This window comes from Bactrocera latifrons, unplaced genomic scaffold (genome assembly GCF_001853355.1).
Source record: "Bactrocera latifrons isolate USDA-ARS-PBARC rearing strain unplaced genomic scaffold, ASM185335v1 scaffold_453, whole genome shotgun sequence".
NCBI lineage: Eukaryota > Metazoa > Arthropoda > Insecta > Diptera > Tephritidae > Bactrocera > Bactrocera latifrons.
Window position 1 is genome coordinate 55,610 of NW_017537105.1, and position 25,524 is coordinate 81,133.

The following is a 25,524-nucleotide window of genomic DNA, read 5'->3' on the forward strand; positions in this document are numbered from 1 at the left end:
GCGCTGTTGTCTAATTAACCGATTGCTGACTTACGGACAAGGTTTGTGTTTGTTAAAGAAACTAAAAAAGTCACAAATAGATGGCGCTAATCAGGAATGCACATATTTTGAATATTGTGTTTTTCTTCTTAGAGAGCAACTTATTTGTGAACTTCTTGCAAAATTGAATGAATAGATTCAATAAACAGTGTTGAACTTAAAATACTGAAATTTCATAATGATTAATTTTTTTATATCATATGTGATTGTTTTTAAACTTTTAAAGAACGACTGTTGCATGGATTACCTTCAAGGAAACTTTGAGTATAGAATTGGAAACATAAACGTTCCCATAATTCTAAGTAGAAAAAGGCCGAGAATAATTGCTTGATAACTTTGCCTACATTCAGTATTTTAGTTATTTTTTAGCCAATAAAAATTGAAATAATAACAGAAAATTTGTCCAGGGGTTTTTTTATATTCCTTTAAAAAAGTTACATACATGTTAATGAAAATAAAAAATATTATACTTTAATTATAAAAGAGTTTTTTGTAGCAATAAATTTGATATGTTCATGAGAAAAAGAAAGTTTTATGTCAGTTCGTTTTTGCTTCTTACCTGTGACATTCGAATATTCTTTATATATATTTCGATTATAAACAGTTCACAATGAGAATAGAAAGATCAGCTGTTGTGATCTGTCAAAATAATCAACGCGCTGTCTCTATCAGTAAAAGAATCGCACAAGTGGATTTATATTGTTTTAAAGAATATTTTTTCCTTTCTTATTGTGAAAATTTGCTTTTTTATGCAACTTAACATTCATAGTTTTTGTGTAGAAAGTTGAATTGCATAATTCTTCACTGGCTAAGATTATTTTGTCTGCAAAGACATCGGGATACTGCCGCGCAACAACTTTGCCAAGTAAGCAAAATGACGAAAAAATTTTGGTTTATGTTCGAAAAATAATTTCATTTCAGGAGTTAAATTATTGCGTCTGCCACTTCTCATAACTTGCAAAGGTTTGGAAAATTGGACCAGGTAAGTGAATGTTTAAAAGTGTTGTCAAAATATAGTTCAAGAATGCGTAATATTTGTGCTTTGTGTGATTTAACATTAGGGCTTCATTTGTATATACAAATATATGGATATATAATATATAGCTCTGCCTAAATGCGAATACATATATAAAATAGTTTTCAAATCAAGGTAAAATCGTCCATATCAAATAAAGTACTATTTAGGGCTAAAATATGTTAGAAGTGCTTAAACATGAATCTAATGTGAAAACATTTTTATATATAAATATTAAGAATTAATTGCTTCACAAATTGCAATGTTGTTGAATTTTATTATGTTCTATTTCGAAAAGTCGTTTTATTTTAATAATCCGTATAAAATCTATTTTATCCATAAAATGCTTCGAAATAGTAATGTTTAAATTATTGATTTTATTGCAATGTTTTGTTTTTAAAAGAGTGAATATAATCATGACTCATACAAAACAAAATTATGTTCTGACTACCACCACAAACGAAGGTAAAAACAACAGCAAATGAAGAGGTTTATAAAAAAATCTAAACCTTTACTTTTTATCATCGGTTTTTAAATAACGGATTATTTTTCGATGATCTGGATTTATTAAGTTTGCCATGAAGTTACTAATACCCAGAAGAAAACGTCGGAGATTTGCGCTGTCCATCCGTCTGTCTGTATATACGCTAACTGGTCCCTCAGTTTATGAGATATTGATTTGGAATTCTGCACACCTTTTCTCCCAATGAGCAGCTGCCATAAAAAGTGAAGACTCAAAATCATGCTGTTGTATGGAAAATTTCTTGATTTGCACAATATCTTTTCGAAAAAAAAGGAACGGTACAATCTTCGAAGAAATGTTCCGATCGGACATTGGAATATTTGTATATGTGAAGGGTATTATGAGTGTATATTTTTTCTTAATTTTTAGTGTACTAAACGAAGCAATATTATTGTATAAAGAATTTCAATAGAAAGCACAGTCACACAAATAAAAAAATAACGTGGACCAGTAGTCATCTTTGAATGATATGCTAACTTTTAATGAAAACAACAATATTAATGAATTCGATTAAATGTAATATAAGAAAACAGAGTTGAATTGTTTTGAATTTTGCCCTTACTTATGCGCCTGAGTATAGCAAATATAAAAAGTTTGGAAAAGTTGATTTTTACCTTTGCCATTACTTTGTTATAATTGAGTGGCTTGACGCGAAATGCACTTTTCATGTAACTGTTCCTCAAAAACCTTAATTGAAAATTAAATATTCAAAAAATTGATATGGCGAATAAGGGCTATCTATAGCTGCAAAACGTCGAGAGTTCAGAAATATGTTTTATCTCGCCACTTGTCAACCGCGTTGATGTGTTACACACACACATACATGCACACAATTATACTGGATCACATATAAACATACTTATTTCACACTTCACACTCTACATTTCGGCATGTTAATGTTTCCTTGAACAGGGTATGGGATGGTGACAGCAGCACAGGTATTCATACCTTTTCGCATGGAAATACATTGATATGAGCGTGTGTAGTATCTTTAAAAACATTTATTAAACCAGCGCTTTGGCTTTTAACTCTGATAGGCATATATATTATGTGAGGTGGAAAGGGTTAGTATAAGTTTAAATTTAGCCTTTTCGTCATCCTGATAGGAAGTATACATTGATGTACATTTCTTCCAAATGAGAATATTACAACAATTTTTTTATATAAATAAATAAAATATAAATAAATTGTATGCACAGCTAATCAACAATCCAATTTTTTGAGCCAATTTTCTGTAGTGCGAAACATCAATATTCTGCAAATTTCGCTTAAACGTATCATTTCATCATTTATTAATGAATTTGCTTATGATCCAACTACAACAAAACAATGAAATGGTGATTTATTATCTGAAACTATTCGTGCTCATGTATTTAACTGCGATACGAAAATTTTAAACTGCCGCTAAAGAGCTAACAATTTTCTAGTTCAAATTAAGCTATCCAATCTATCCTACCATAGCTAGTTGCTTGCTACCAGAATCGATCTGTATTTTATATAGCCAAGAGCTGTTCTGGTATTATAATAAATATTTAATAATCGAAAAAATCTTTCCGTATTCAAATTTGAACGTATTTTTTTTATATTTATAATAATAAATAAATAAACAAATATGTACAATTTTGGTCCATCCAGCGCCGCCGTGGTCGCGCTTTGTATCCAGACAGTCAACTTGACAGTATTTCTAAAATTATTTTGAAGCCCTCCGTTAAATTTACATATCTTTATATAATATTATATATATAGATTACTATGTGTTACATTAAGGTATATATTTGCTTAAATTATTAAAATTTTCGATTGATTAGTTAAGATAGAGTGAACAATAATGCTTTCCTATAGGATGTTTATACCAATATATTACAAAAAAGTTGATTCGTAGCCACAAAAGCAACGAAATTCTCAATTTTGGGGCATATTCCCATCTAATAAGCTTTCCAATCTTATATGTAGGTAGGTAGGAGTATTGCCCTGTTGTATTTATATGTATGTATATCGCAAGGTTTTAATATTTTTTACTATATAAATATATTGCGCGGAATATATTAACTATTAAATGAAACGTGTAAAAAAATAAAAATTTTAGTGTACATTTTCTTTGCATGATGTTTAAGTGCCAATAAGACGAAGAACCGCTCGAAGTAAAGGGTTTTACAATAGAGATTATATGTTCTCCAAGTATCGTTTCGCCCATTTTTAATATAATATGTTATGAACTGTAATTTTTATACCCTGAACAGGGTATATTAAGTTTGTCACGAAGCTTCGGAGACCCTATAAAGTATATATATAAATGATCAGTATGTAGAGCTGAGTCGATTTCGATTAAGATATCGTTTTGAAATTTGCAAACGTCATTTTCTCTTCAAGAAGCTGCTCATTTGTCGGAACTGCCGATATCGGACCACTAAAACATAGAGCTGCCATACAAACTGAACGATCGGAATCAAGATCTTGTATGAAAACTTTCACACTTGGCAAGATACAGTGACTCACAAAATTGATCACGGTATCAATACGTACCTAAGCGATGATAAAAAACTCGTATATGATTTGATATTTTCGAAATTTTTTATGTTTTTTTTAAGATATAATATGAAAGAATAAAACACAAGTAATATTTCATTTGACAATAACAAATAAAAGCAATAAAGAAACTAAATATAGAATATTTCAGTGTGATCAATTTTGTGACTTAATATTAACAGGGTTAAAAATTAATATTAATACTTCGTATTAATATTTGGCATCTATCTATAACGGCTTTGATTCTCCTTGGCATACTTAAACACAAATTTGCGCATGTTTCTGACGAAGTAGAATCCCACGCCTGCTGCACCTTAGGCCATAATTCGCTCAATGAGCCGACTTCGCCGGCGACCGATTTTTTTTAATATACCCCACAGGTGCTCGATGGGGTTGGGGTCTGGAGATTGCGGAGGCCAATCTAGTATACTAATACTATTGTCCTGGAGCCATTTGCGAGTCGCTCTTGCTGTGTGCTTCGGATCATTGGCCTGTTGGAAGACAATGTCCGACCCATTTCCACCTAAGTCTCCTATAGTGCCAAGCAAATGACTGCGCAGAATTTCAATTAAGACTCTGCCGTCATTCGTCCTTCGATTTTGGCCAATGTACCAACATCATTGATCGTCATGCATCCCCATACCATAATGGAGACTCCTCCAAACTTCAGTGTAGGCTTAACGTCGTGTGCCTGTAATTTCGCACCCTTGCTTCTCCAGGTCCATTCGCGCCCATCCGATCCTAAACGATTTATTTTGGTCTCATCCGACCACAGACCTTCTCCCAGTCACTTGCATTCCAGGTCTTGTATTTTTTGGCAAAATTTAGCCGCAACTTCCGGAACTGAGCTAAGAATTCTTTTACGGCCTGCTTTATTTTTATTGAATAAATCTGCAAATTTTCTGCGAATTTTACTCACAATGCCAACGGAGATTTTCAGCCTTCGAGAAATTTCGCGATGAGTCACACCATCAATCAACAATTTTTTCACCTCGCCTTTAACTCCATTGGAGATAACCATGTTCTTTTTTCCCATGTCTGCCAAAGATATAAGCAACTATAGCGGCGGAAAAACGTATGCATATTTTCTCTTACCTTTTATATCTTTTTTCAAATAATTCAAACTATTCTATTTAATGAATTCACTTTTTTGCGCACGTCCAAACACTTCGAGCGAAAGTCTCAAAATTGATCACGCTTGTCTTCTGCGTATTGTTCAAATTTTACTTTACCGCTAATTTTGGTGGCGACGTAAAACATATAGATAACGGTACATTGAACACCAAGCAACATAAGTATTCAGTCGAATTTGTGTTTGACTGTATATGCAAGACGGAATGAAAAAAGAAATGAATATTCAACTGAAGCGTGATTAATTTTGTGAGTCACTGTATATTTGGTATAAATTATTTTCTAAGGCAACAATGTAATCCCCGAAGAAATTGTTCAGATCGGCTTACTATAGCATTTAGCTGCCATACAAACTGAATTATCGGAATCATATGCTGCATAGGAAACTTCCTCATTTGACGATATATCTTCAGGAAATTTGGAATGAGTTATTGTTTATAGAAATAATGAAATATCGAAAGGAATTGTTCAGATCGGTTCACTAAATTCACGAAATTTGACATGGGTTATAGCTTGAGGTAATAACATAATCTCCGAAGAAATTGTTCAGATTTAATTACTATAGCATATATCTTCCGTACAAACTGTACACATAGTTACTAAAAGAAATGCATCTGTGAAGGGTATATTAGCTTCGGTGCAGCCGAAGTTAACGTTTTTTCTTGTTTTCAGTAATGTTTACAAATTCATCAAGGAAAGATATATGCAAGAACATAATTTACAAATTATTGCATTTTATTAACAAAATAATCGTTCTCCAGTATCTAACAATCTAACAAATGAATCTTCTTCGGTGAGGCTCATTTTCATATGAGTGGTGTGGTAAACAAACAAAACTGTCGATTGTGGTGCGCATATTTATGAGCAAACATTACATTCACTTAAATTGATGGTTTGGTCTTTGTTTTTTCTGCTACCTATTTCGAAATGAAGCTGGTGACACCGTTACTGTCAATGGAGAGCGGTATAGATCGATGCTACGGTTATCTCAATTTTTATGGCCGCAATTGGAAGAAGTTGATCTGGTACCAACAAGATGGAGCTACATGCCACACAACACGTGCAACAACCGAATTATTGCGAAAAAGTTCGAAGATTCGATTATTTCAAGAAATTGGGAAATTTTAAAGTCGATTGAGTGAAAACTGTTTTTCAAAAGTTATTTGTCTCGCTAATTGTTAAACCGTAGTTTTGAGAAAAATGCGTTTAAAGTTTCAGGGGTGGAATAACAGAAGAAGATGTGGGCTTACTATATCGTCACCTGAAATGCAAAATAACTTAACAACATTTTCGGAAATTTACAGTGGCATGAATGAAACACGAAATAAAATGGAACATGAGTGAAACAAAAATTTAATATTATTTAAAACTGGTTTATAACCTGAAAATGTTGAACATAGGTAATATTATGTATGTAGTTTGAAGTAGTGAAGCGTCATCAATAAGACACTCAATTTCGAATTTTTTGATGAGTCGTTTGAAACGGAAACAAATCAACTAGAACCTTATTTTTGTGACTATAAAGCCTATTTGAGGCGAAAATAGTAAAAATAATTTTTTTTTTAATTTTACATGGACAAAATATTTACTTTGTTTTATAATTTATATTGGTAATATTCCACCGTAAGGAAATTGAATGCAATTTTGGTTCTTAAGGCATTTCGGGGAAAGTAGTTGTCAAATTTTATTTGCTAGAAGCATGTTTATGACATGAAAAAGGAAAAAACATGAGCAAGAAAAAAACACGTAACTACTTTGGAATTCGAAAAAAAACCTTTTTTAAATAACACTTGTTGAATTGGCAAATTGCACCTAAAATTGTAAGATCTAAGACATTTGTTTGACATTTATTAAAAAGCACAAAAATTTATGGTAACCGACCCAAGCCACAAGTAAAAAAAGCTGAGCTTGCGAATTCGTGACGAAGGCACCAAAAACAAACTGACTTGTGCACAATTGTAAGATGAAGCATGTCTTTCTGTGACCAAACGACAGCTTGTGGGTGTTTTTTGAGAAACTAGAGGCACAGAATGAAAGAAAACAGCCAAGAGGAAATGCAACCTTGATGTTTCTGATGGTTTGAGCTTTTCTCGGCAGAATATCGGCAAAATCCATGGCGAAAGAATGAGCTGCACCTTTATAGGGTGTTTTGTATGATATGATATGGTATGAGGTGCGTTTACGTACTTTACGGTACTGTGCCCAAAAAATAAGGTGACATTTGAATTTAAACTGCTCGCGTCGAAGGATTTGGAGGTTGGTAGTACTGACAGTCACATTTATGTCAAATTTCATGTCAATATATTCATTAGTGTTTGAGATACGTGTCGTTTTGTGAGCTGCTAAAAGTGAGTTTTTCGTTTTTTGCGATGTCGAAATTTGCTGAGCAAAGAATTTTCATTAAATTTTGTTTACGGAATCAACTTTCTGCTGCGGATACGTTGAGGATGGTGCAGAAAGCCTTTGGTGATGAGTCTATGTCTAAAAAAAATGTGGTATAGTGACTTCCAAACCGGCGGTGAACGTGTCGAAGACGAAGAGCGTCCAGGGCGACCATCAACCTCAACCGACGAAGCTCACGTTCAACAAATCAAAGATTTGGTGTTGAAAAACCGTCGTCGGCGTTGAAGTGTGTGAAACGATGATTTCCGACTACCAGGGTGTCATGAAACGCATTATAAATGTCGATAAGACTTGAATCAATGCTTACGACCCCGAAACAACCGATCGGGGCGGATATCGTGCCAAAAGAGAGCCGAGATCAAAAAAATCAAGGTCATGTTGACTGCTTTCTTCGATTATCGTGGTGTTGTGCATTATGAATTCCTTCCAACCGGTCAAACAGTCAACAATGAATATTATTTGAACGTTATGCGTCGTTTGCGTAACGCTATCCGCCTAAAAAGGCCGGAATTGTGGAAAGACAATTCTTGGTTCTTAAACCACGATAATGCACCATCCCATACTGCCCTCGTAATTCGCTATCATTTTGCCAAAAACTCAACCCATATCGTTCCGCAACCACCGTATTCACCTGATCTGGCGCCGTGCGACTTCTGGCTGTTCACCAAGCTCAAAAGACCGCTCCGGGGACACCCTTTTTATACGATAGAGCGTAAGTGCATTGCATCGGGAGGGGATTACTTTGAAGGGGATGAAATTGATTTGGAAGAATAAATAAAGAATTTTCAAAATAAATACAATGTCACCTTATTTTTTGGGCACAGCTACCACCGTGTTTCATTACTACAAAAATTAACTCCGAGAAGTATACAGAACTGCTGAAATCGATGTTCTTAGAAAAGTAGTAGAGACAATGCCTAATGGAATTTTCAAAGTCATAACATCCAAGGGAAAAAAATTCCACTCGTATTATTTACAAATCGTCATATGTGGCTAATCAAATATCTAAGTATTTTTTAGGTAATTTTACCAAATAAATTATCTAGAGAGAATATTTTTAGTGAATTAGTTAAAAACTAATTTTAAATTTTTTAAAAGGTTTCCTTAATTAGTGCTGACTGCTTTTGCAAAAACAAAGATGAATTAAATAATGAAATTTTCAAAAATGAAAACAAAAATGCAAGTATGTTAAAATATTAATTAATTAAAATAATAAATTTCAAATCGCTCTAAATAAAATTCTAAGGGATATACCCTTCGGAACTTCCGCCCATCAGGCAACGTCAGTATAGCGCTTCGCTTTAGACGCGTTTATCACAAAACTCAATTTCTTAGTCGGTGAACATGATTTATAAAAAGGTAATGAAGTTTGTTCAAATTTTGAAAAACATACATAAGTACATATAAAATATAATTATCTAGCCATAAAATAAGGTATTTTAAATTGCAACTAAATTATTCAAGTCAATAAATGGCGAAAATGTTACGAATTACTGTGTTATTTTTTTGTTCAAAGTGTCAAAAATTCTAATTTTAAGTTTTTCCCTTCGTCCAATAACGAGACTTTACAATGTACAAACGATTTTTTTTTTTTTTTAATTTAATGCCTATAATGAAGATGATGCATGACTAGATCATTGTTTTGGAGATGTCAAGGGAGATGAAGTTGTAGGTGAATTTTCGGAATTTTTAATTACAAATTTCACAAAATATTAAACATTAAACAGTAAGGAAGGTCTGAGTTCGGGTACAACCGAACGTTTTATACTCCTGCAATTTGGAAAAATCGCAGCCGGCTAATTACTGTCTGGGTTTTATTAAGGTACCTCATATACCATCACCAAAAACCGAAAGTTTGAACATCTTTATATTACGTGTATGGGGGCTAAGGGAAGTTGATCCATTTTTGATATTCAAAAATTTGATAAAAGAATTATGCGCAAATTTCAATTATATGTCTCACATGTTGACCGATATTTCGATAAAAAGTCAACTATAGGCACTGTGGTTCACATATCCGGTACTTAGTGGCTTCAATAGTTTCAGTTTGATTTGTATACCGTATATGAAAGAATCGGGTGGAATTTTAAATTGTGTTATATTTGAAGTAGGAGTGTTTGCATTCCGATTTTCTTTATTTTTTTTGCTCTGTAGCATACGGATATCAGAACAATTTTATGTATCGAATTGGGTTGATATCGGTCGAGTAGATTCAGGCACGTGCTGGATGGGATAGATACCGAGAAATTTAAGTGTGCTCTGTCCAATCCCCCAAAAGGTAACCCCACCATCTGCGTCAACTACTGTGGCGTAAACCTCCTCAACATCGCATAAAATGTTCTATCGAGCGTATTGTGTAAAAGATTAAAGCCCATCTTCAAAAAAGTGTTTAACCCTTATCAGTGTGTTTTTAGACATGGAAAATCAAAATTTACCAAATATTCACAATGCTCCAAATCTTGTAAAAGACACGTGAAAAGAAAATCAACACGCACCACTCGTTCGTCATTTCAAAGCTGCTTTTGAAAGTAGGAAAAGGAGCTGCCTTTATGCCGCGATGTGTGAATTTGCAATAAAAAAAGCTCTGCCAGAATCATGAAGAACCTTTTCGAGGACCTCTCAATACCAAACGAGATTTCAGACAAGGCGATTCCTTTTTGTGGGACTACTTCAATTTACTCTTGGAGAAAATTATTCGAGCTGCAGAACTAAATAGAAAACCTGAGTGTACTGCTGTTGGCGTACGGCCATGTTATTGATATCATTGGCTTCAACAACCGCGCCGTTAGTTCAACTTTCTCCAGGTTGGTCAGAGAAGCGAAGCAAATGAGTCTGGCAGTGAGCGAAGGCAAGACGAAATATCTCCTGTTGTCAAACAAATAGTAGTCGCATTTGCGATTTTCTCCCACGTCACTGTTGACAGTCATAAGTTCGAAGTTGTAGATAATTTCGTCAATATTGGAACCAGCATTAACACCAACAACAACGTCAGTCTGGAAATCCAACGCAGAATAACTCTTGCCAACAGGTGTCCCTTCGCACTGAGTAGGCAATTGAGAAGTAAAGTCCTCTCTCGACGAACAAGGATCGAACTCTTTAAGTCACTCATTACACCCGTCCTGCTTTATGGTGCAAATGCATGGACATCTAATGAGTCGACGTTACGAGTTTTCAAAAGAAAGGTTCGGCGGAAGATTTCTGGTCATTTGCCCTTTCACGACGACATTGATATAGTTCAGCGAATTAAAAGACAGCGGTTATGCTGGCTAGGTCATGTCGTCCGAATGGAGAGAAAAACACTTCAACTCTGAAAGTATTCGACGCAGTACCCGCCGGGCGAAGTAGAGGCAGAGGAAGACCTCCACTTAAAGCCAGGTAGAGAAGGACCCGGCTTCGCTTGGAATCTCCAGTTGACACTATATTGCATAAAGACGCGCCGTTGTAAACTCGGCTGTAACCGCGCAAGCGGTGTCTATGCCAATAAAGAGGAAGAAGATCCCGAAATATGGATTTTAACCTAATTGTGTTTTTAGTTATTAAGAAACCCGTAATGTGGGGAGCGGGTAGGTTTATTATCCTATTTCGACTACTTTTACACTATCGTAAGAAAAGGTTTATCTTGTGCAAATTTAGGTGATATAGCTTTATTGGTTTGGAAGATATATGTATATATATACATTCAACTTATTAGGTTGCTTGGACATGCCACGTGCCATAATTCTTGAAATTCGTTGTATCAAATTACAATTTTGGATATTTTTTTTTCTTAGTTATTGCAATATATACGTTTTAGTTTTGTGGGCGTGGTAGTGGTCTGATAATATATAATATCTACCAAGTTTCATCAATATATCTTAGTTTTTACCCAAGTTATAGCTTGCATGGACAGACAGATAGACAGTCACACGGATTTCAACTTGTCTTGTCATCCTGATAATTTATTTAGTTTTTAACCCTCGATTAGTTTAAGATGATACAGCCGTTAAGTGAACAAAACTATTATACAATTTGAGAGATATACCTTATAAATTGCTCAATACCTTCGGTATACAGTTTATTAGAATTAAAAAATTCGTAGACCACTTTCATATAGTCTGAATTAAGCTATAGTATATCAAATATTGTATCTTCACTTAATGTTCCTAAGATACCTTACAGATTGATTGATAAATAGAATATAAAGTCAGCCGAATGTTTGAAAATCTTTATAATAGATGTTTGGGAGTTAGGATAAGTAAGTTCTAAGTATTAGATCATACTCTTATCAGACAGATATGCATATATGTAAATGAGACTTCACCTGAAGATATTTAGTTGGTCCGTTACTACTTTCAGAAGTTTGCAATACAAGCATTATATGGCGGTTTTAATGACGGTGTTTATCATCTGATTTTGATTGTTTTCATAGTGTACGAAGAGGTGCTAAAAGGTTTTGTTCTCATCAAGTTTCAATTAACTTTAGAATTTTGTGACATTACACGTTTTAGGGCCGGGACTACACTTAATTTAAAAAAATTTATATTAATAATAATATTATTAATAATAATTAAATATTTATTAAATATTATTATTTGTCTTAATTTCTTGATTACTTTTTTGAGCGGTCATTCCTATCTACAAGGAACATGTCCACAAATGTTCATTATATTTTCTCAAGTTTTACTCAAGTTATCGCTTGCGCAGATAGACGGACGGACGGATCAAATTTAAATATATATCTATCGCGATTAGCTTAAGGTGATTCATACAATCGTAAGATGAACAAAACTATGAAACTCAATATGTTGCGATAAAATATTAGAATACTTGCATTCTTAAAACGCATGAAAAATGTGCACAATAATTACATTAAGCCTTAATATTCGACGCACCACCTATGAAATATTAACTTTAACCACTTAGAAAATGGCAACAAAAATGTGAAATAAAATGGTGGTCATGCCAGTATTGAACAGAGATATTCTACTACAGGGTAACTGTTAAAATATGCATGCGTATCTGCATTTTAGTGCACATACATTAGATGCACGGACGTAAATAAGTAAGTAAATGCATTGACAATAAGGGATGACCAATGCCGATCGAAATGTGTAACAATCCAATGAGCGTGCGTGTTGCCTTTAGTATCGAAGAGCATACGACACTAGCATACAGTAGGTAATTCTTTTTTAAATGTATGCAAGTATACGCTGCGGTTCATTGGACGGAGGGTTGATCACTGTTATAAAATGGAGAAAGGTCAGTGGTTGGAATAATAAGTTAAACACTTTTGCATTTTAAGTTTGAAATTCAAGTTTTTTATGATTTATTATTTTGGAATAATTTGTTGAAATATGATAAGTATGAATGAGACAAAATCAGATATTTTGATAGTTTGCTCCGTAGGTAAATCCCAGTAATATTTATACAGCATTCAACAATAAATAACAACACCATTAACAAAGCCAAATAATTTATTCGCAATTTTCAAAAAATACTCCATTACTCTGTATGAAGATCTAACTTTTATTTATTGTAACTGTTTTTGTAGGTTGCTTAAAATAAGTTTATAAACAAGAGATTAAGTACATATGCTTCTACTGATTAGTGTTACACACTCATTAAGCTTCTCTCCAGTTTATTCTCTCAGTTTTTGTCCAAACTATGCCTTTAAACTACGATATTATCAATTTCATTAAATGCACTAAAAGTTAGTGTAAAGTATGCTAAATTTTGTTAGCAAAGAGTAATTTTTCGATTATTGTAAATAACAATATTTATAAGTCTATAATTTAATAAATATCCGTAAAGCCAATAATAAAGCTTTATACTCGTATTACCATAGTTGAAAGAATGGTGATAATAAGTAGTTATTATTATATGTTCTAATTTATTATATATATATACATATATATGTATGTAAGTACATATCGTCATCTAATATGCAAAATAACGTAACATCACTCTTCACAAGTCCACAGGATATGGAAACAAAATTTAAGTTTTGGTTATAAAACGGTTATATATTGATTATAAAGTGATTATATACTGGTTATATCTGACAGCGGGAGGTTAAAATTTTATGAAACATATACTACATAATATATCGTCACCTGAAATGCAAAATAACTTAACAACATTTTCGGTGGCATGAATGAAACACGAAATAAAATGGAACATGAGTGAAGCAAAATTTTAATATTGGTTAAAACTGGTTTATAACAGACCGCAGAACCTGAAAATGTTGAATGTCGATTTTTTTGATGATACGTTATTTTGCATTTCAGGCGACGATATGTAGTAAATTGTAAGCAATAAAAAACTCATTTTCGGTTCTTTTGATGATACGTTGTTTTAAATTTCAGGTGACGATATATAGTGGTTGTAATAAACAATAAAAACGTTAACTTCGGTTGCACCGAAGTTAAATACCCTTCACAGGTGCATTTCTGTTAGTAACTTTGTGTTCAGTTTGTAGGGAAGCTATAAGCTATAGTAATTCGTTTTGAATAATTTTTTTGGAGATTATATTGTTACTTTAAGCAATAATCCGTGCCAAATTTCGTGTAGATATATCGTAAAATGTGAAAGTTTTCCATACAAGAACTTGATTCCGATTGTTCAGTTTGTATGGCAGTTAAAATATATGCTATATTTCTTCGAAAATTTTATTGTTGCCTTAGAAAATAATCTATACCAAATTTCGGGAATATATTTGTCAACTGTGAAAGTTTTCCGTACAAGAACTTGATTCCGATCGTTCAGTTTGTATGGCAGCTTTATGTTATAGTGGTCCGATATCGGCAGTTCCGACAAATGAGCAGGTTCTTGTTGAGAAAATGACATTTGCAAAATTTCAAAACGATATCTTACAAACTGAGGGACTAGTTCGTATATATACAGAAAGACAGACGGACAGACAGATCGACTCAGCTCGACATACTGATCTGTCTATATTATATATATACATTATACCGTCTCCGACCCTTGCTTCTGGGTGTTACAAACTTCATGACAAATTTAATATAGCCTGTTCAGGGTATAAAAATAATATTCTAGAGAGACTATTAATTTCCAATGTTTTCTTTTTTATATTTATTACTATTCATTTATTATTATCATTATTCATTTTTTTTTTTTTTTGATTTCATCAATTAAAATATGAGAAATTTAAGTAATACTGTTTTCAGAAAGATTTTGATTGATTCTCAATGAATGAATATAAAATAAAAAAGAAATTTGAAAATCATATACACCATTTTTAGAAGAATCCATAGTGTTTAAAAATTAATTGGTGTTCTTGATCACATTAAAAAGGCTTTTCGTTATATTTATAGATGATATTTTCAGTACAACTCGATCTCAAACTCGATAAGCTAAAAGGTTAATTTAAGAATTAACGAAAAATATTACTTTCCAATAACTACGAGAATCACTTATCAATACCTCAGCATCAAACTAATTTAGTCTAAAAGAACTTATTAATTCACATATCTATAGGCCACCGTTATATTTTTGAAGTGAAAGAAAGTACTAACGGCACGTGTTCTAGAAATATCTTAATTAAATATTTGGTTTACATCTTTCGTGCCGAAATCGCCGAAATTATTTGACGCGCTGCGGTGAGGATGCGTCTTAAAGTATGTGCTCCATGTACGTTGCAGCAGTTCATTTGATTTTCGTTTTAGTGTGTAACGTTCGTTTTCCGTAACTGGTTTTAATTTAATATGTGAAAGAATCCATTGGTTTTTCAGCGTTAGTAACTCCTTGGCGAGTCGGGTTTCCGTTGCGTCTACCATACGCCTTTGGTGTGGCACATACAGTGGCTCGAAGCTGCGCATGCGCAACTTCATATCATCGATACGCAGCTTACAACGTTCGGCCCGCTCGTAACGTAAGCACTTATTAAGTGTTTCGATTTCGCGATAACTTTCGTCTGTGGAAATATGCATGACTGCCTTGCGTGAGATAAGTTTCTGCTCAAGACGTGCGTGGTTATGTTCCATGGCAGTTAGTTTTTCTTTTATAATATTGAATGATTGCGCGATTATATGCTCACGTTGGCATATTAGCTTGTCGAATTGTTCGATATAGTCCGTAATCTGCGTCAGAGCTTCCTCTTGGCTGCGTTGCACCTTTGACAGGTTACGTTCGGCGATCTCTTTTCGTATTTGCATTTCGGAGAATTCGTTCTGTTTCATTTTCGCCAAGTATTTTTGTGTTTTGATTTCCTTATCCCGTTCGGTCAATGAGTGTTTCAAACTCTTCATATCCTCTGAATGTTGCTTTAATTGCATTGAGCGTTGCAGCAACGTAGTAGCCGAAGAGCGTACGAACATCGTATTTTTGTTTGCGTTGCGCACAGACTCGTTCTCCGAGATGAAAATAGTGAGCTCATTGATTATTTCGTCGAGCTGCTGAATGCAATGATGGAATAAGGCAATTGGTGTTGATTTTTCCTCAGCAGCATATTTTGTACAGTTCGTAATAAGGATTTTCCAAAGCTTTTTATGTTCGATGGCTGCGTCGCATAGACGCTCTCCATTGGTGGAGAAGCTGCTTGTTGATATGTCCTTCGTTGCATCTTTGGATGTTGCTATTAAAATATTAATAAATCGGCCGAAATGTTCATTCGTAGTTAGTATATGCTGTATGCGCTGAATTTGTTGTTGCTGCATAGCTGAAATATCTACTGTAGCAGAAGGAAGCTTCCGTTGTAACTTGCGTAATTTTTGCTTGAATTGATTAACGTTTTCCATTAGAAATTGCATGGCCCAAAATGATTCGGTATTTTCATCTCCCAACTGTATAATTGTATGCAGTATGCCAGCATTAGTGTTGATGCAGTCCAGGCACACATCCAGTACTTCCACCAGCATAACGTAGAGTTGTTGTTCGTCTATTAACTCGGCAAGATTTTGCGAGCAAATGAGATTGGTGTAAAGCGTATTGAAAAATGATAGAGTTCGTTCTACCGATTCCATGGGTGTATTTTCATCGAGCATGTCGCCTTTTAGTCGTTTAATCAATTCATCGATGGATTTCTCCTGTGTTTCCATTTCTCCGCGATAAATAGCGGCATGTGTGCACACCTCATACTCGCAGTGATTCAAACCGAAAATTAATTGCTTAATGACCAGTTTAAGGCTGCGCAATACATATAGGCATTTGCAACGGAAAGCGAAGCGGTGCACGGAGAATCCTTCAAATATAGTGTTTTTGGCAAATTCACAGGATGATGGAAACTTTTCATTGATTATGTGGCAAATAATTTCGATTTTCTCATACAAACGCTGCAGTAAGAGCAGCACCAATATGATGTCATATTCGCAGCCGCGCAGCATGATCTCCTCAGGCACAAACGCTAGAAGGTGCCCAATGTGAGCTTTGCACAGTTTGAGTTCAATTGCATTTAGCCGCGAGTCGATGGCCCTTTCGCAAGCCTTTGTCACCGAGAACATTTGATTAAAGTCGATACTTTGAGTTTCGTCCTGATTGGAGAGGGTGCTGCTGAGATCGTCTGATGTGGAAGTGCCAGTACCTGTAGCGATGCCCAATACATTTGTTGGCGGATCTTTTGAGAGTATATTGTTATTTAATGTTTTGACAAGCTCTCTAAATTTCATAATAGTTACGTCTCGATCATATATTGTTTCTAGCGTATTATTCTTTTCCTCTTGCAACATTTTGATCGTTAAATTGAGCGCATCAATCTCTTCGCGTAAATCCAATTCTAGTTCTTGGTTACCTTCAATAATTTGTTCGTGAATCTCTTCCAGAGCCTCGAGCTCCATTACTTCCTCCTCCAATAATTTGACACGCTCTTCTAGTTCTATTTTTGATTCTGCTAAGGATGTAACCATTGATTCCGCACCTAGTGCAGCGTCTACTTGTTCTTTTAAGTCGATAATGTGCATTTCCATTACATCAATTCGCTTCGAAAGTATCTCCTTGGTTTTCTTTAGTTCTGAGATTTCAGATGTTTTCGTCTCCAATTCTTTTTTGGCCTTTTGTAGGTCTTGCTTTTCGTGTGTCAAAACATCGCGCAGTCGCACAACCGTCTCACGCAGTCGTTGATTGTACTGTTCGAGACGTTTGATTTCTGTCGCTGACGGCTGTATTATTTCTTCTTTCAACCCATTATCTGTACGTACGCCAGTTGTAACTGATGTTGAATTATCATTCTCAGCTCTCAAGATTTCAATATCTAGCATCAGTTCTTCAACACGCTCATTTGCCGTTTCCAATTCTATTTGCAGGGTTTCAACACGTTCTTCGGCCATTTCCTTATCCAACGTGAGCAGTTCAATATTATCAGCTACTTCATCCAGTTCACGTTTGTACATGGTCTTGTGTTCGTTAGCCTCCCTCAGCTCTTGTCGACAGCGTTGCAGTTCCCGTTGCAGCATACTATGCTGCTCCATAATTTGAGTTTTGAACTCGCTTAAGTGCTCTTTTTGCAAACGGATCTTTTCGAGTTCGTGCAAACGCCGTTTTTCTTCTAAGCGTTGACTCTTCAACTCATTTAATTCCTCATTTAACTTAGCATTTTGTTCCTCCAAATCCTTATATCTCTGTTGTTGCCGCTGCTGTTGTTGCAATTGCTCTGTGGGGCTGATTGCCAGAGTACTGTGCGATCCATTGTTGAGGTTGAATGCAGTGGGCGAGCGTAATGGGTGGCCGGGTGTGAATTGTGTATGGAGTATCTCCAGAAAGCCCGTTTCCACAAATGCTGAACGCTGCCTTACACAACAAAATGACTCTGAAGGACTAACTGTAGTTTTACTGCGCTTTGGTGCCGCCACTGATACGGTTGCACCCGTAAAGGATAATTCCAGTTGAGTATTGGAGGAGATAACACGTTGATTCGCTTGCAACGGTTGATTAATTTTGGTTGCCTTCAGCAGATTTCCATTCGAAGTTGCTACTGTGTTGCTATTAGCTGCTTCCGTATGCACAGTTGTTGCTGATCCATTAGACTTTTGATTCTTAGTCTCACCCTTTTCCACTGCTTTTGCGCTTGGGTGCGATGTTGCTGGCGTAGCTATTGCAAATTTTTCGCTTCCCGCTGGTTTCAAGCCACTGCTTTTGCCAGCCTCTAACGCTGTTGGCTCTGTCATTTCATCGGTTTCACTGTCTCGAATTAAAATCAATTGTGCTGGTCGTACGAAGAGTCCACAATTAGCAGCACATTTAAAGTAGGTAGTGCCCTTGACAGTACCATTATTCTTGCCTTTATCTTTTTCGTCCAGCACCACGCCTATCCACTTGCCCGGTGAGAAACTGGTCAAACCCACGTACGCTATTTGCCCACGCAGATTTCTACCCACAATTTGCACATTTTGGCCGATTTTAAAACTGCGCTCGGCCATTTTACTGCATTATTTTAACATTTTCGCAATTTTAACTTTTTGCAGGAACCTATTTTCACACAAAACCACGAACAGCAGTAGCGTATACAGCAAAGGAAATGAAAGATGCTCGTCAATATGGCGGATAACCGCCACCATAGTTGTTGCTACACGTCCCACTACACTCAAACACCTACATGCGTGTGTATGTATATATGCACATTGATGATATATAAATAAATGTATTGCAACCCCCTCTAACACAAATGGAATTGCCATTGGAAAACTTTAAAATCGTTGAGAGAAGCTCTAGCGTGTGCATATCGCAATGAATGTATTAGTTTTATTAGTAATTTTATGTAACCAATTTAGCGGCCTAAAAGTATGCTTCGAATAGTGCATTAAACCATACAAGCTACTATTTGACAACTATCTCAACTTACCAGTTCACTAGCAGGCATTTAGCTTTCAAATCGCTTTTAAAGTATGCCCAATTTTGGCAACGGTGCGTAAATGTTTATCTTTTATTATTATCTGCGGCACTTATAACAAACCGAACGAAACCCACTGTTTGTTAAATTAATTTAAGAATACATTTTGGCGGTTAGAATGCCGCTTTTGCAGCTGTTCACTTGATTATTTTACTATTAAAATTAGGTTTGCTAATTTTTGTTTAACTTTTTTACACTTTAAAATGTAATTTGCGCACACGCGGTAAATTCTTATTTGTCTTGCTTTCGTAGAGTGGTGGTCGGTTGTTGGTGTTACACATAGAGGACAGCGACAGCGTTGTTTCCTGAGTGCACGAGTGCGTCTGACGTTTCAAACGTCAACTTTACCGTCAATCCAACGATTCACTGTTCCACGCCATGAATGTAGCGGCGACTTTTTGGCGAGAGTTTCTGCGTAGCGTGGTGGTGTGAGTGTGCAACTTTGGAAATTTTAAAACGGCCTTTCGCGTCATTTTTCCCATCTGCGACGTGTGAGTTAACTTTCGCGACTAGAACGGCGCTAGCGAGTTTACTTTAAAAATTTCGAACGCACAATAAAATCGAAAGAATACACGCATAATAAAAAATCTAAGCTCCCAATTGTTGTCGTTCGTGCATTTGCGAGATTGCATTGAATTGTTGTGTTGTTTTTGTGTTTTTTTTGATTGGAAGTTATACGAAGGGGTGAACCCTCAAATCATCCCTTCCAGAGTTTAAACTAAAAAGCGAATGAACGTAGAAAAGGCCTTCAAGAGGACAGTGGTGCGGTGAAACGGGTTGTTGCTGCTATTGTTGGCATTGCGCGAGATGCGTATCCTTTTTTTTACCTCAAATAAGACACACACACTAATGCAACATTATGAAATGCATATAGCGGTTCTATGACAAGCACAATTTTACACGCCACACACTTCCATTCGTACCGATTCCACCAGCTCTGAGTACAAGCAAATTTGCCGGAATACGAGCGCTCAACTGATTCACTTATATGTGTAAGCCTGTTGGCACACGAGGAAATCGTTTTCCATTTCGCCTATTTTGTTCCGTTTCCTTTCCCGTAGCTTCATGTCTAAGTGACAGATTGGACGGTTCGTAGTGCCTTTGGATTCCTGTTTTGATTTTAAAGTTAAAAGTATTAGTATTTCAATCTGCTCCTCTCAAAGTGCAGTGGCAATCGAATAAACACATACAAATACATATAAACTCAAGTGCAAATACGCAAACACGCAGGTAGTGCACGAAGTTTTGGTGAAACATCTAATTGGCTATAATATTTGATTTTTCGATATTATGGCCAAATTTCTGACTGCATATTACAACAACAGCACAGGACAATATTGGAAAATCAAAAATTGCCTCGCTATAATGCAAGAGCGATTCGCCAAAATGGCACAGGATTAACCAGTTGTGTTGTGGCATGTAAATATGTTTGTAAGACAATATTGAGTTAAAATTTGTGCTTTTCGTGGAAAATTGAGTTATCGCAGCTGTTGATATATGTTGTTACCGCATATGAGCACACATACATATATGTATATGTATATAGTTGCAGTTGTTTTTTAAATTATTACACATATACGTAAGATAATAAATTTTGCTTAACATATGTTTTTCTCTTTCTTCTTTATACAGCTCCTGGCTCCGACATAGAAAGGCCTACCCTTGACCACAAAAAATCTCTTGAAAAACTACAGCATTTCTGTCCGCTTGTCTGGATTGTGGCCTTCTTTTGTTTGTTATAAATCAGAAGGGAATCAAAGAAGACCAATATGGATAACAACGAAGACTCAGTTGAATGCCCACTTTGCATGGAGCCCCTTGAGGTCGATGATTTGAACTTCTTTCCTTGCACATGCGGGTATCAAATATGCCGATTCTGCTGGCACAGGATACGCACCGATGAGAATAAACTGTGTCCCGCATGTCGAAAGGAGTATACGGAGAATCCCGCGGATTTTACGCCGCTAACTCAAGAGCAAATTCTTGCTTTCAAGTCGCAGAAGAAACAACGCGACCAAAAGCGTAAGCAAAAGGTACGCGTGACTGAAAACCGCAAGCATTTGTCGAATGTCAGAGTGGTGCAAAAGAATTTAGTATTTGTCGTTGGTTTGCCGCCACGATTGGCCGATGCTGAGGTACTCAAGAAGCATGAGTACTTTGGCAAATATGGTAAGATCCATAAAGTTGTGATAAATCCGAGTACCGCATATGCTGGGGTACAGGGTCCGTCTGCTTCGGCCTATGTCACTTATGTACAGAATAATGATGCTCTGAGAGCTATACAAAGTGTCAATACCCGTAATATAATAATAGATGGCAGACTTATAAAAACTAGTTTGGGTACAACAAAGTATTGCAGTCATTTTATGAAGAATCAAGTGTGTCCCAAAGGCGATTGTATGTATCTGCATGAGTTGGGTGATCCAGAGGCTAGCTTTACGAAGGAGGAAATGCATCAGGGGAAACATCAAGAATATGAGAAACGCTTACATGACGCATTAGTTGTGAGTTCAAATAGTGCTAATGCGAGCGGTTCAAGTGAATCAGGTCAAGCAAATGGTAATGGTGGTGTGCCTGTGTGGGGAAGTAATAGCGGTGAAAGTAATCATGGCAGTGGTGGCAAAAATGGTAAAACAAATTCCAGTTCGCCCCCTCAGGCGACAACTTCGTCTGGTGTATCCTCACCCTCATTACTACCGGCGCCTAATGGAGCTTCGCCGGAAAGCGCAACAGATCCTTGCCCTACCTTATCACATTCACCAGTTAATAGAGACCCTGTAACAACGAGTTCTGGTGAGGCTAAAAATAAAAAGGATAGGGGTAGACACGAAAAAGTTAAAAATGACAAAAGTGCAAAATCAAAAAATAAAAATAGTTCAAATGATGTCAATAAAGGTTACGTTCTTAATGCACAGCGGGAAAATAGCAGTCATAATAGTGATGTAAAAGATAGTTCGGAATCGTCATCTGCTGATGGTAATGCATCAATATTCGACAGCCCCGTCCAAGAAGGTAACGTTACACCAAATAATATTAGTTGCAGTACAACAAAGGGCAAAATAAGTAAGCCAAAGGCTTCGAAGAAACATGTTGACGAAATCGACATTAAGCCAATTGAGGACTGTCAGAATAATTTTGATGGAAACGAGAGTGATAAGGTCGAAAATGGAAGTAGCAATGATATAAATACAACATCAGAACTTTTCGAAAGTCCAGAAGTATCAGGAAACGAACTAACTGATAGCAAGGAGACTGAAACTAGCGAAGGAGATGATTTGTTGACGGATAAATCGTTTGAAGATACTAATTTAAAAACTGAGGAAAGCGAAGATCTTGTTAATACAAAACCAGCACTTTCACAACTAAATCCATTCTCCCCAGGCACAACACTGCAGAACAGTTCAGAAGACAAAGTCGAAGACTTGTCCAATCAAATGAATAATGTAAAAATATCACCATTGCCCGATTTATTAAAGGGCATTGAAGAACAACAGTTTCAACAAGTACATCCTCATCAACAGAAAGAACTGGCACGATTACTCGAATTACACAAACAAAATAGTTTATTTGGCAATTTGAATTTATTACAGCCTAATTTACCACCAAGTGGTGTGCAAAACCATTTTGGCAGCTTATCTGAGATTGGGCAATCGCCACTAACAACTTTGGAGCACGCATCAGAACTTCTCTTGAGTCAAAATCTGTATGGCATAAATATGTCGAAATTTTTTGATTTTCATAAGAATCAGCAATTACAGTTGCAGCAACATTGTAGCAACAATGATCAGCCTCTTATGAATGGAAGCAATACGATGTTAGAAAATACCTCGAATCCCTATCAGTTTATGCAGCACTCGGGTCTAACGAATTTGCAGCAGCAACAACAACAACAGCAGCAGCAGCAGCAACAACAACAACAACTTCAACACCAACAGAACCAGCAAAAACATATGGCTCTTGGGCAACTTGACTCAATGTTGGCGTTGCAACAACACCATTCTACCATACAGACGCCACAGCATAATTTGCTGCAAAATCACAGTAGAATACAAAATGAATTTTCCAGTAATGCCTTTGTTGACGACGATTTGGGATTCGATCCGTTCACAGAAACGCAAAAGGGTTTGGCTGAGCTGATGGAAAATGAAATAGTTAAACCACAGCACCCGAAACCCAATATCAACACCATTCGTGTAGGCGCCGAAACCAATATGATACACCAACACCCACTACAACATCAACAACACAACATTGATAATATGCAACGTGCTCGCATGCCCCCACCGGGCTTTAATCATATGAATTCGTTTGGATTAAATGCACCGCGGGAGCACAATACAAGCAAAATGATGCCATTCCCAAATATGGGAGTAGGAAATAGGGGACATTTAAATGATATTCCACATTTATCCGTTTTCAACGCTTGGGATTCACATTTGCAATCGCCACGACATCAATTACCAAACTTTAGTGAGATGCAGGCACATCAAATGAATCAAAATAATCGAAATGCCGGTAATTTGGGCAATGACTGGACAGCGATGGATCCGGCCATACTATCTTTCCGGCAATTCCCATCAGGCCCTCAGCCATCTCAAATGCTTCATCATCATCAACAAAAGGATTTGTTTGCTTCACATTTGGCACAACAACAGCAGCAAAACAGTTTCGGCAACCAAGCTCTTGGCGGTGCTAATATGCACATGCCAAACAACCAGATGAACCCCCAGTCTGCCGCTCAAGCGCAGGTTAATGCTAATGTTCAAGGAATGTTGGAATATCTAAAAAATAATCAATTATTTTAAGCGACAGGAAATTATAACGAAATTGTAAAACTATTGCTTTTAAACAATAAATCTATCGCTTGCTTATCTTTTGTTGGTTTAATAGATTTAATACTTTTTCATTTATCACTTACAGTAGTACAATTCGGTTCTGTTACACTTTTTAGCTTCAACGCTCAAATACTTTTTTTTTGGGAATGCTGCAAAAATTTTGATAAATTAAAGGATGATCCATTTCGAGGTATCCTATTTTATATCTACATATATTTGAATAATAATCACTATATTTACCTATAAAGAAATGTTATTACCCAAATATTCCACTTGTCAGACTTCAACTGCGCTGACGATTCGAAAAAGTTCGATATTCAGAGGATTTGTATGCGTCATTTAGTTGTTTATATGTATTTTATTCTTATTTCTTCCAAATTTGTGTTTCGAACAGTGCTGCGGCACCTATCAAATTATTTTCAATAGGCTTTGTTTTTGTGGGGTCTTGCAAAAACCCAATCATCCCATTTAGCTAATCTGCTCGATGTGCGAAATGAAATTCTATCATAGATTGGTTGTTTGTTGTGATGATAAGCGAAACGATCGCACAAACCCTATCCCATTGATGCTGCGTTGTGTTGACTCATTAGACTTAAAAAAGAGGATTTTTTTTGGGCAAAAATTCAATATTTTTGCACAATCCTTCAATTACTTTCGGCTTACGCGTATGAGGGGTGAAGATAGGGCACACTACGAATCGCACAAGGCTCAAATAACCTATAATATAAGGGAGGTTTTGCTCTTTTACTTCGTTTTCCTTTGCTAATGTGTTTGCTTGTGTGTGAGTGTTGCAAATAATTGGAGAAATTGCTTTATCACAGGAGAATTTGTGTGTATGCTTGGTAAAAAATATTATTCTTGTATCAGAGTAAAACTTCGCTCTAGCTACTTAGCTCTTTGACTGCAGAGTGTTAGCTTTAGTTTCAACTTACATACCTTAATGTCAGATCAGACTACTTGACTGCTATCGATTTAAAACACTCTCAGAGCAAATGCCATAGAAGAATGCTAATGCCGAGCACGCTGTAAAGAAAATATTCTTACAAAGACTGCGCGCGGCCAACGAATGGCAAAGGGGTGCGCAGTAAATTTACACGTGCACATACTAAACCGAATGCAGGGAAAATCTACTTGCAGTTGCTTGGTGCGTTACGAGTGCGCGCGCATGCGCTTAAAAAACTCAATCAGGCAGCTGCAACTCTTCCATTCGCGCCAGTGCAAGCGAACAATT

The 25,524-nt window shown here is 36.0% G+C and overlaps 2 protein-coding genes across 4 annotated transcripts; one reads left to right on the plus strand and one right to left on the minus strand.

Moving 5' to 3' along the window:
• Positions 1 to 689: 689 nt before the first annotated feature.
• On the plus strand, positions 690 to 24,350 carry LOC108973078 (alpha-protein kinase 1). Of its 3 annotated transcripts, XM_018940099.1 has the most exons (3): positions 690 to 904; positions 961 to 1,021; positions 21,091 to 24,350. In XM_018940099.1, the coding sequence occupies exon 3, from the start codon at positions 21,228 to 21,230 to the stop codon at positions 24,261 to 24,263; it is 3,036 nt and encodes a 1,011-aa protein (XP_018795644.1). In that variant the 5' UTR covers positions 690 to 904; positions 961 to 1,021; positions 21,091 to 21,227; the 3' UTR covers positions 24,264 to 24,350. The 3 variants fall into 3 exon arrangements, with proteins under 3 accessions (XP_018795644.1, XP_018795645.1, XP_018795646.1); XM_018940100.1 differs by lacking the exons at positions 690 to 904; positions 961 to 1,021 and adding an exon at positions 20,117 to 20,688; XM_018940101.1 differs by lacking the exons at positions 690 to 904; positions 961 to 1,021 and adding an exon at positions 20,736 to 20,877.
• LOC108973077 (dynactin subunit 1) lies at positions 14,906 to 19,139 on the minus strand. Its single transcript, XM_018940098.1, has one exon. The coding sequence runs from the start codon at positions 18,986 to 18,988 to the stop codon at positions 15,176 to 15,178; it is 3,813 nt and encodes a 1,270-aa protein (XP_018795643.1). The 5' UTR covers positions 18,989 to 19,139; the 3' UTR covers positions 14,906 to 15,175.
• Positions 24,351 to 25,524: the final 1,174 nt, after the last annotated feature.

Coding starts and splice junctions, on each gene's coding strand:
- LOC108973077 (XM_018940098.1), bottom strand. CDS start 18,988: ATGGCCGAGCGCAGTTTTAAAATCGGCCAAAATGTGCAAATTGTGGGT.
- LOC108973078 (XM_018940099.1), top strand. CDS start 21,228: ATGGATAACAACGAAGACTCAGTTGAATGCCCACTTTGCATGGAGCCC.